General features: G+C 52.2%; 1 protein-coding gene across 1 annotated transcript in view; it reads right to left on the reverse strand.

The window, feature by feature from the left end:
- The window catches only part of OVOL2 (ovo like zinc finger 2), a 31,314-nt gene extending 19,886 nt beyond the window's left edge, over positions 1-11,428 (reverse strand). The window contains exons 1-2 of the mRNA XM_008256350.5: positions 10,974-11,428; positions 10,102-10,316 (exon numbers count right to left, since the gene is read on the reverse strand). Coding sequence (XP_008254572.2) covers positions 10,102-10,316; positions 10,974-11,073 — 315 coding nt within the window. The 5' untranslated portion in view covers positions 11,074-11,428. The remainder of the gene's footprint in view (positions 1-10,101; positions 10,317-10,973) is intronic.
- Between the last annotated feature and the right edge of the window lie 646 nt (positions 11,429-12,074).

Raw genomic sequence — 12,074 nt, forward strand, 5'->3', positions numbered from 1 at the left:
AATCCACGCATAGTTTTTTCATAATATGTATTTTGCATGAACTTTCTGAAGAAAGTTTGCATGGATTTCAAAATATATTTCAGGGCCAGTGCTATAGTGTAGGCAGGTCAAGTCACCTCCTGCAGTGCAGGCATCCCATATAGCCCCTGCCTCAGTCTCGGCTGCTCCACTTCTGGGAGCAGCTCTCTGCTATGGCCTGGGAAAGCAACAGAAGACGGCCCAAGTCCTTGGGCCCCTGCACCCACGTGGGAGACCCGGAAGAAGCTCCTGGCTCCTGGCTTTGGATTGGCACAGCTCCGACCGTTGCAGCCAATTGGGAAGTGAACCAGTGGATGGAAGACCTCTCTTTCTCTCTCTGCCTCTCTGTAACTCTGCCTTTCAAATAAATAAATATTTTTAAAAAGTTTTTTGTACTAAAATAAACTCATCTTTAAATTCCATTTTCCATGAACTGTTTTCAAGTGTTCCCATAATTACATGTTCTTTATTTCATTTATTTATTTGATTTCCATTTTTATTTGAAAGGCAGAAAGATGCAGCAAGACAGGTCTTCTATCTGCCTGTCCATTCCCCAAATGTCCACATTAGCCAAGGCCGGGCCAAACCTAGGAGAATGGCTGGAACTCCATCTGGGTCTCTCACATGGTGGCAGAGATCCAACCTGAGCCATCATCTGCTGCCTCCCAGGCTGTGCATTAGCAGGAAGCTAGAATAAAAGTTCAGTAGCTGGGACTCCACTGAGACCCTGTGATGTGGGATGTGGGCATCCCAAGTAGCAAATTAACACCTGCCGCTAATAGTTACATCTTAGGCATGTCAGTTAAAGAATGACTATGGAATGGAGAGACAAGAAATGCTCAAGGGTTGAATGAAAACCTAGACCTAGCTAGTCATATGATGTGTGGTATCATTTAGCATCCTCACATGTAAAAAAAGAATAAAACCATATTCGCGATCTATCTCTTCAGCAATCCAAAAAGCTAAGAGCAGAGTCTGTGGGATGTAGATGAGCTACCAAATCTCTCCAAGCCTTAATTTCATCACCTTAAAATGTAGACAAGGGGCCGGTGCTGAGGCTTAGCAGGTAAAGCCTCCTCCTGTAGTGCCGGCATCCCGTATGGGCACCGGTTCAAGCCCCAGCTGCTCCACTTCCAATCCAGCTCTCTGATACGGCCTGGGATAGCAGTAGAAGATGGCCCAAGTGCTTGGGCCCCTGCACCTGCATGGGAGACCCGGGAGAAGCTCCTGGCTTAGGATCAGCACAGCTCTTGCCATTCCGGCCAACTGGAGAATGAACCAGCGGATAGAAGACCTCTCTCTCTCTCTCCTTTTCTCTCTGTGTAACTCTGACTTTCAAGTAAATAAATAAATCTTTTTTTCAAATGTAGACAAAAATGATATCTGCCTCCTGAAAATACATTAAGGAATTAAAGAAGAAAATTACTTAAAAAGAACCTGGTGCTTAGTAAGATCTATCACAGTGAGACCAGCTCCAAAAATCTGTAATCCTAAATAAAAATTGGTCAAAAGCCCTCATTTCTCATTTTGCTTTTTCCTCTGATGGAAGAAAAAGGGAACTGATGTTCAGGGTGGGCCACAAGCTCCCCTCCCAGACCCTCATCTACAACCCTGCAACCCAAAAAAAAAAGCTCTGAAGCCAACATCCTCTCCTCTCTTCCCTGGCTGTGGAATCTGACCTGAGCTGATGTGAAAATCTGCACAGGCTTTATCTCATTTAGTGTCACCATCCATGTGTTTTCATACAGAAAACATTAATGGATTTAATGATGGGAGACTGCTCCAGACCCGCCTGGTGGCATTTACACCAGGCTACCTCCTGAGAAAGCTTAATAGTCTCACCCTTCTTAATCCCACATGAACACATTTGCAAAAATGCTTCCTGTGAAGTGGGCAAACTACCAGAGTGAGTGGTAAGTGATGCCTGTCTGGAATGATTTCAGGGCGGGAAGTGGTTCTTCAAGCCCCCAACTCGATGCTTTTCTGCTCACTGCCCTGCTTTCTGTAGGGTCTCAGCTTTCATTTTTAAAATCATGCAAAATTACTTTGAAGTTCTAAAAAACAGGCCTCTGCAGCACAAACAAACCGGGCATTGTATCAGGGCTGCTGAGAACTTCGGCAAGACCCGGGGAGGCGGGGACCTCGGCTGGCTCTTTGACCAGCTTCAGAGCCGGCTGTGGTCATCTACCTGTGCGACTTGCAAAGAAACAAAGAACAACCCTTCATTCTCTGTTGATGCTGCCACCAGCCAACTTCATCCAATTATCAAACCTCGGGGCCAGCTGGGGAGGCCAGCAATCCACATTGGAGGGCCAGGGTTCAAGTCCCTGCTCCACTCCTGAACCCTGCTTCCTGCTAATGTGCACCCTGGGAGGCACCAGGTAATGGCTCAAGTAGTTGGGTCCATGCCAACTATGTGGAGACCGGAATTGAACTCCTCTCTCCTGGCTTCAGCCTGGCCCAGCCCCAGTGGGTGCAGGCATTTGGGGAGAAATGAACCAGTGGAAGGGATATCCTTGTATCTCTGCTTTTCAAACAAAAATAATAAATCAATAGTCCCATTTCCTGTTCTCTTGGGTCAATGCTACCTTCTGGTGGCCATGTGGACAAGATTTCCATTTACCCATTGATACGCTTGAATGCTTACAAACATGTTAAGATGGGGCCAGTGCTGTGGCATAGAAGTTAAGCCTCCACCTGTAGAGCTGGCATCCCATATGGGCACCAGTTCAAGTCCCAACTGCTCCTCTTCCAATCCAGCTCTCTGCTGATGGCCTGGGAAAGCAGTAGAGGATGGCCCCAAATACTTGGGTTCCTGCACCTGTGTGGGAGACCCGGAAGAAGCTCCTGGCAAGTGGCTTTGGATTGGCTCAGCTCTGGCCATTATGGCCATTTGGGGAGTGAACCAGCGGATGGAAGACCTTTCTCTCTGCCTCTCCCTCTCACTGTCTGTAACTCTACCTCTCAAATAAATAAATAAATAAATCTTTTAAAAAATGTTAAGCATGTCTCCCCAGTTTCCCTGGGATTCAGATTCACCTCCTGATCCTATGTACATTTCCTTAGGCTTAACATCTCCCCTCTATGGCAGAACAGAGAAGCTCGTCACATGCAGAACAGGAAGAGTATATTCTTTACAACCCCCAAGCAGAAAGTGAGGCTCAAAGAGATGGAAGCTGCCTGTGACCACACTACTTACAGGTGCCCACACTGACACTGGGAATGTGGTCTGTTGTCTGTAAACCTACCGTTCTCTCAGGGCAGGTATCTGGGTCTGGGCACATGATGTAGGGGAGCAGGGAGAGTGAACTTCATCATCTGTCTCACACCATAGTGAAGACGTACCTTCAGATTCCTTTTTTTTTTTTTAAGATTTACTTTATTTATTTGAAAGACAGAGTTACAGAGAGAGAGAGAGAGAGAGAGAGAGAGGTCTTCCAGCCACTCCCCAAATGGCCACAACAACCTGGACTGAGCCAGGCCTAAGCCAGGAGCTAGTAGCTTCTTCAAGGTCCCCAACATGGGTGCCGGGGCCTAGGGACTCGGGCCATCTTCTGTTGCTTTCCCAGGTGCATTAGCAGGAAGCTGGATCAGAAGTGGAGCAGCTGGGACTTGAATCAGCACCCATATGGGATGTCAGCACTGCAGGCCAGGGATTTAACCTGCTGAACCACAGTGCTGACCCCAGCTTCAGATTCTTTAATGTCAGACTGTCAAGCATCAAAGCCCCATGGTGACGGTGGCTACCATCCTGGACAGTGCAATTGCACCACAATGCAATGCAATGATGCTGCAAGAATAAGGGACCCTGGGGTTGGTCTTTTCACTAACACTGCAAGAAACTCAAAAAATTAAAACCTCTCAAGATTTACTTTTCCCATCCTGAATGTAAGACGAGTCTAGGCCACAGAGGCTAAAAAGGAACCAATGGATGGACACTCTTGGTTATCTATTCCAATTCAGAGGCAACAGAGCTAGGAACTACATTTCCCAGACTTCCTTGCAGCCAGAAGGCCGGGCTATGACTGGGTTTCATCAATTACATGCACTATCAGGAGCTAAGCAAATTGGGCAGAAGCAAGCAGGAGGCCATTGCTTTACATTCTGCATTAGCAGAGGCATCATGATGCAAGAGCCGGCAGCCATAGAGGCAACAGCTTCCTGACAGGGCAATGGTTACAGTCCTCTAGGTGGGCAAGTCATGCAGTGTGTCTCAGAGTCATTCCCAGGGGCGCAGTTTGGTGTCGGTTCATTAAGTACCATAAAATTAACGATTTTCCATTTCAGCCAGCTATAGTGGATTCTGTTGTCTGCTACTAACCCATGCAGTCTCTTTAAGAATCCATTTCACCTATACTCAAGTCTAAAACCAGTGCAACTAACATATATTGTTCTTTTAATTAACTTCACCCTTATCAAGCATGCATTCCAAGCACTTTCCCATTTTCCTTCAAATGCTGTGTCATTCGCATTTAGGGACTGTTCTTGACTGCTTGCTGACGGTGTCCTAAGAGTCACTGTGTGCAGGGGATACAAGACCAGGAAGAAGTGTTCCCTGGCCCTGATGGGTTCAGAACTGGAAAGAGGGGTCTGGGCAAAAGTGCAACCAGGAAGATGATCAGTAAGCTACTCTGGGGGTTGGAATGAAGGGCATTTAATTCTGCCTTGGGACAGAGCTTATATTCCCTTCCAAATATTAAATGGTTGGGTTTTTATTTTGCTTTGTTTATAGATTTTATTTATTTATTTGAGGTAGAATTACAGATGGAGACAGGGAGAGACGGAGAGAAAGGTCTTCCATCTGCTGGTTCACTCCCCAAATGGCCGCAATGGCCAGAGCTGATCCAATCCAATGCCAGTTGCTAGGAGCTTTTTCTGGGTCTCCCACACAGGTACAGGGTTCCAAGCACTTGGACCATCCTGCTTTCCCAGGCCATTAGCAGAGATGGATCAGAAGTGGAGCAGTCAGGACACGAACCAGCACCTACATAGGATGCTGGTGCCATAGGCAGAGGTTAGCTTACTATACCACAGTGCCAGGCCCTAGGGGCATATCCTATTTATGGTTGAAATAATATGTCTGAGATTTACTGCAAAAGCATATGTCTGGGAGGAGGAATGGGGTGTGAATTGGCAGGCAGGGCCATGGGTGACGGTTACCGGGAGTGGGTGAGTGATACATACTGCTCTGCCTTTGGAACTCTCTGGTATAAACAGTGATAGGCTAAAAAGACTTCACACTCTCACATTTGTTATCACTGGGAGACTCAAGTAAAAGGGTGAGAACACTGTTAAAGGAGTCCAAACTGTTTCTTTTAAAGAATTCCTAGAGGAGGCCAAGGAAGAAAACAGAATAGGACAAATTCACTTGCTAGTTTGTGCTTGCACCTGGGAGCCAGCAGCCACACGGAGTCACCAGCTGAACGAACACCAGTTGAGCTAACAGAGGGACTTTCGTCGCTAATAAACCTCCCAGGGGCTGGCGCTGTGGCACAGCGGGTAAAGCCGCCATCTGTATTTGCTGGCATCTGGTTCGACTCCTGGCAGTTCCACTTCTGATCCAGCTCTCTGCTATGGCCTGGGAAAGCAGTGGAGGATGGCCCGAGTCCTTGGGCCCCTGCATCCACGTAGGAGATGCAGAAGAAGCTCCAGGCTCCTGGCTTCGGATCGGCCCAGCTCTGGTCGTTGATGCCATTTTGGGGAGTGAACCGACGGATGGAAGATCTCTCTCTCTCTCTGCCTCTCAAATAAATAAATCTTAGGGAAAAAAATCCCCAAATGACAATGGGGATCCATACAGTCAGTCTTCTACGCCCTTGGGTTCCACATTCTCCAATCAAAAATAGTTTAGGGGCCGGCGCTGTGGCATAGCAGTGAGGCCGCTGCCTGCAGTGTCAGCATCCCATATGGGTACCGGTTCGAGTCCTGGCTGCTCCACTTTCAATCCAGCTCTCTGCTGTGACCTGAAAAAGCAGTAGAAGATGGCAAAAGTCCTTGGGCCCCTGCACCTGTGTGGGAGACTTGGAGGAGGCTCCTGGCTCCTGGCTTCAGATTGGCACAGCTCCAGCCATTGCAGCCATCCGGGGAGAACCAGCGGATGGAAGACCTCTCTCTCTGCCTCTCCTCTCTCTGTAACTCTGACTTTCAAATAAATAAATAAATCTTAAAAAAATAATTTAAAGAACAGAAAATTTGCATTTGTACTGAATGTGCAGACTTTTTTCTTGTCATCGTTCCTAAACCACACAGTCTAACCATGGGTCACTGAGCATGTCTGTTGCAGTAGTAATCCAGAGATGATTTATTTAAAGTATAGGGGAGGAAGCACAGCAGTGCTACACAAATGCTACACCATTCAAATAAGGAACCTGGGCATCTGCAGATTCTGACGTGCACTGAGGAGGATCCCAGACTGAAGAATGATCCTACTTCCTGTGTTTCTCTGTCCCATAGCTGGAGACCTGCAAATGGGGTCTGGCACAAAACAGACTCACAGGACCCGGCATGTGCTCTCCCCAGCCCCATCTACTTTGTACCTCACAGAATCTCAGTAGTACAGAGCTGGTCACTCAGCCTGCAGGGAGGTATGCAAGGCTGGCAAAGGCCACATTCTCTAACCCACGCCCGGGACTCCTTTCCTGAACCACTGGTCAGTACTGGGGTGGTGAATCCCATGTTCCTGCTGAAGGAAACCAGATGTTGGACCCTGAGAAAGCTTGCTGTAGATCATGGTCAGCTGACTCCCTGTAGGGTGGCTTATACACCCAAGGCCTCTCTCAACCTACACGATGCTTCTGAGGGGTCAATTCTCTTATTTCCCCATTTTACAGACCAGGCTTTCAAGGAGATAACGTATCCATGGCCAACTGAGCTATTCCTTCTCAAAAGCCATCTCGGGCTTCCCGTCTGCCCATGAAGGAGCATTCACACTTCTTGATCTTGGCCCCTTTATCTTTTCATCCTGATCCAGCTGCATGTGCAGCTCCTGGCCTCCAACCCTCTCCCTGATCTCATGGATCCCTTTCCTATCCCCCAGCTGAGTCCCTTTCTTACTTAACAGTGGGACTCACCCACATCATCCTACAGTCTATCTCTCTCCCTTCTCCACAGCCTTCAAATCCACAGCAAGAAAACTTCCCAGGGTGGGCACTGGGCTTAGTGGTTGAGATCCAGGTTGAAATGCTTGTGTCCTATATTGGAGTATCTGGGTTTGATTCCTGGCTCGGGCTCCTAACTCTAGCTTCCTGCTATTGCAGACCCTAGAAGGACTCAAGTGACTTGGCCTTGCCATGTACACGGGAGACCTGGATTGTGTTCCTGCTTCCCATCTTTGGCTCTGGCCCAGCTCAGGTTTGTGTGGGCATCTGGAGAGTGAACCACCAGATGGGAGCTCCCTGGTTCTTTCTCTCTGCTTCTTAAATAATATATAAAAATGAAAAAAAAAAAAAAAGTAAAAAGTGAAATCCCCACTAAGAGTTTTGTTTGTGCTTCTGGCTTAGCACTCACTTTCCTGTAACAGAGTTAATATTTGCGTCTTCCCACAGCACACATAAACCTAGTTCTTGGCCACCCTCCATGTTCTACCAGTAAATCATTTATCTTCACAACTCTGAGGCATGTATCGTCATTGTCCCCATTTTACACGAGCAAATTGCTCACTGTCACACAGCTAACAAGCAACAAGGCCAGAGCTCAGGTGCTTAACCACTATTGCCAGACAATTCTAGAAGGAATGCCAAAGGGGTACCTTTTTAATCTCCCAGCAACCTTCCCATAACTTTAGACAGGGTGCCATCTCTCAGGACACTGGCACAAACCTGTTCTTTCTGTGGTCCCAAGAGTCCACTGGGTCGTCAGTTATTAGAACCATGATGGAGCGGGTATTGTGACACCGCTTGGTACCCATATCCCATATCAGGGTGCTGGTTGGAGTTCTAGCTACTCTGATCTTCCTAGCCAGCTTCCTGCTATTGCACCTGGGAAGTGGCAGATGGCCCTAATACTTTGATTCCTGTCACCCATGTGGGAGACTTGGATGGAGTTCCAGCTTTGGGCTTCAACCTCACCCAACCCTGGCTGTTTGGGGGGCATTTGGGGAGTGAACCAGAGGATGGAAGATCTTTCTCTGTCTCTCCCTTCTCTGTCACTCTGCCTTTCAAATAAATAAATAAGTAAATCCTTAAAAAAAAATCATCATGTATGGGCCTCATCCTTGCGTGGCTTTCTTCCTCTACCACTTAAAAACTGAATTCTTAAGCAAATGCTGAATTGAGCACACCATGCAACAATTATGAGCTCCACAGTGGGCTAAGTCACAGCGCATTCAGTCATTTGAAAACTGCAGATACCACAGCTGTTAATTCTGGAGGCCTGGAGCACAGTGACACCCAGATAGCTCCTTTTGCCAGAGAGAGACAGGCAGAAGGAGTTGAAACATCCTCAGTAAAATAATAATAATAATAATAATAATAATAACAACAAAATAATAACAAAATTTTTTTAAAAAACTCCTGGGAAACTGGCTCTAGGATAACAGCGAAAGAGCAAAGCTTCTTAGTCCCCGCCCCTGCCCAGAGGCAACTGCTTTGGGGAATAAGATGGGCTGGTTTATTTCCTTAAGGCAGAGTTCCGAAAGCCCTGTTTGCCTGGAGCAGGAGAGAGAGATGCCCCAAAATGTCGGTTAATGGATGGGACATTTCTCCTCTGCCACTTTCTCTGCAGCGGAATCTGAGCAATGGGGAGCAAGCTGGCTGCAGTCACTCCCAAAACAACGTTGCAATTGTCCTTCCAGCCTGGTGATAAATATGCAAGTGGGACACCTCACTGAATTTCCCGAGGACTACAGCTATCAGCCCCAGGCAACTTGTTCCCTCCCACTTAACCCCACCTGGCCCAGAACTGCCTGGGGCCAGTTGGCTTTGAATCTCTGCAGCGCTCTGGTTGGTTAAGTGGATACCCACACAGACCCTCCAGCCAGTACCCTTCACAGAGGTCTCGCCTTTGGACTCTATCTCCCGCCCCCAACCTCAATTCATAACCAAATGCGCCCCAGCCCACCCGCCTGGGACAGAGAAGGCTTCTCCCAGGAAAGTAACGGGCATTGTCAATCCACCACACCACAACCGCCCACTTCTCCCTCCCTCCTCACTGCACTCAAGATCCCAACACCGAGCGGGAAAACCCTTAATTTATTGCTCTGGGCACAGGCAGCCCTGTGGACCAGCAGGTTAGGATCTGGGGTCACGCCACTTATAAAACACTATCACCACCCCCAGCTCCAGTGCAATGGGATTTCTGTAATCTTGGGAGGGAGCTGATACTTCTGGGCAGGTGATCACGCAGGTTCTACCCTGCAAAGCGCAGAGGAGCGTTCCCGATGTTTTCTACAATTCTGGAACACTCGAAGGTCCGAAGCACAACAGAGGAGACCAGGCACTCCGGTCCAGTGGGGGTAGGACCGCCACTGAAGTCAGCAACTGAATCCCTGCTTGGCCACCAATGTAATGCAAGCAGATGTGAGCGAAATCTAAAGTGCACAGCACCGACTGCAGTCTAACGGGCTCCCCAGAACTGGGGCTGGGATAAACTGCTGTTGTGAGACGCCCACTGTGTGCCCAGAAACTACCGCTGCTGTCTGCAGGACACAGCAGTCTATGAAACTCTCAGACTCACGGGGAGCAAGCATCTGCGTGCGTCCCAGAGGGTGGGATCCTTTCTTTCCGACCCCGGGGACCCCGACGGCCCCGTCATACATCAGGCTTGGAGCAACGGATAGTGCTGCCCAACGCAGCGGACTTAGCCCAGTCGTTTCTGCCAGTTCCAGCGGCCACCTTCGGTGTCAGGCGGGGCCGCCGGGGTGGCCTGAGCAGAGCGGGCGCGGGAGGAAACCCAGCTGGCGGCAGGACGCGTAAGGCGCCCTGGCTGCCGCCCAGGGGCAGGTGCAGGAACCGCGAGGCGGGCGCGCTCGGGGCGCGGGAGCCGGGGTGCGCGGGCGGGCGGGCGCGGCAGGGAGGGGCGCCGGCCCCAGCAGCCCGACGCCAGGGCGTGGTGCAGGTGGCGGCGGGGGCAGAGTCGACACCCTACCTTGATTTTCGACCTGGCAACCGGGAGCTGCTTCGCCGCCAGGTGTCCATCGGGGCCCTCGGCGTCGCCGGGCTCGGGGGCGCGCGGGGACGAGCTGCTCTCGGCGCCTCCGGGCTCCCCGGCGCTGCTACTCCCGCCGCCGCTACCGCTGCTGCTGCTGCCGCCGTCGCTACGGCAGTCCTCGGGGGGGTCACAGAGTAGGCGGCCCAGGCCCACTGCGGAGGGAGGGGCCGCGCCCCGACACACGCGGCGTCAGGCCCCGGCGCCCGCAGCAGTTTGACCTGCGGGCGGTGCCGCCGCCACCCGCCCCGCCCCGGACCTGGGCACCCAGCCAAGTGGGCAACGTCGCAGGGGTGGGTGGGCGTGCGAGCGAGCCCCCGGCGCCCCTCCCCCAACGGGCTCGGGGTGCTGGGGGGGCCGATCCCCCGCCCCAGCCGCGGCGCCTGCGAACTGGCAGGGCCGTGCGCCGCGGAGGACCCCGCGCGCCAAGTTCCCTCTTGGGCAGGGAAGGGAGCTCGGGCGGGCCAGCCCGCTCCCCTCCCAGTCCCCAGAGGGAGGAGGACCTCTGTGCACTCCCAGTAGGACTTGGGGTTAAGGGGAGCCCCGGCTGCCTTCCAAGCCCCTTCCTGGGCCACCTTGGCTCGCGCTGCAGCCAACGGTCCCGCCGCCGGGCAATTAGAGGCTCCAGCTAGGGGGAAGGGACCGCGGGGCGTCCCAAGCTTCCCAGCCTCCCTCCGCCCGAGAGACCCACGCGTCCCCACCCTCGGGAGGACGGAAAGGAGATGGGAGTGGAGCCCCAGCCACAAGCAGACCCTTCCCCCACCCACACCGGGAGCCCCGCGCCCAGGCCCGGCCCCCCGCGCGGCGCTCACCTGGGATGTAGGTGTCTGCTCTTTCCTCATCCGGGAGCTCATCCCAGCTGCGCACCGAGACCCCCGGGCTTCTCCTCTTCACCAAGAAGACTTTGGGCATGGTGGGGTCCCCCCTCCCGGCTGCTCCCCGCTAGGGACGGCGGCGGCGCGGTCCCCGGAGCCCACCTTCCCGCCTCGCCCGCCCTCTCCAGCCCCGCGGCGGCGCGGCCCAGGCCTCGCCCCCGCACGCCCAGCAACTCCCAGCCGCCCGGCTCGGCGACACCTATGCCTGAAATCGCGGGTGAGACCACGCCGGGGAAAAAGTTTCATAAGGTGGAATAGAAAAGGCACCAGGAAACTTGGGAGTGAGCATGCGCCCTGCAACATAACGGTGTCAACAAGCTCGCTACCTGTCCGACCGGTTCCGGCGGCCGGGGCTGCCTGTTCCAGCCCTTCCTTAGGCATGAATGTTTGCAAAAGAATTTAACGTCTGATTCTTCCCCCTCCCCTTTTAAAAAAAAGGAAGCACTTTTTTTTCCCATCAAGCCCCCGCCCCATTCGCCCATCATCACTCGCACCTCGGGGCGAACTCTTCGAAGTAGCCCCCCGGATCCGCTGCCCACGGCCCCCTCCCACGAGCTGACCCCCCCCCCCGAGTGGACGTGTCTCCCCCGAGCCAGCCGCAAAGTGGCTAGAGTCCCCTGGACCCTGTGGCCGGTCACCGGGGAGGTTGGAAGCGGGGAGGCGGCATGGAGCCTCCTCCGACTCACACTGGGGGCTCGAGCGCCCCATCCTCCACCGCCACACACAGGAATAATGAATTCTGGAGCTCAGCATCTTTAGAACCTGTTATTTTACCGATCTGTGCTATAGAATCGGGAAAAACAAAGCCTACGGTCAAAGCAGCTTGCGCCCCCAGGCCACCCCCCCCAACCCCAAATTAACACACAATGGAGAGAAGCCAGCGGCGGGTTGTGCAAATGCGGCTTCAAAGCCGGGCTCCGACCCTCGCCCACTCCGCTCTCGCCTTATCCCCCAATTCTGAGGCTAGCGAACGCCTTTCCAGGAAACCGGCAAGGGAAAGATTGGCTACACCGTTTCACCGCCCCGCTGGAGAACTTT

The sequence above is a fragment of the Oryctolagus cuniculus genome, chromosome 11 (genome assembly GCF_051225735.1).
Source record: "Oryctolagus cuniculus isolate XC-2025 breed Fujian yellow rabbit chromosome 11, ASM5122573v1, whole genome shotgun sequence".
Lineage (NCBI taxonomy): Eukaryota > Metazoa > Chordata > Mammalia > Lagomorpha > Leporidae > Oryctolagus > Oryctolagus cuniculus.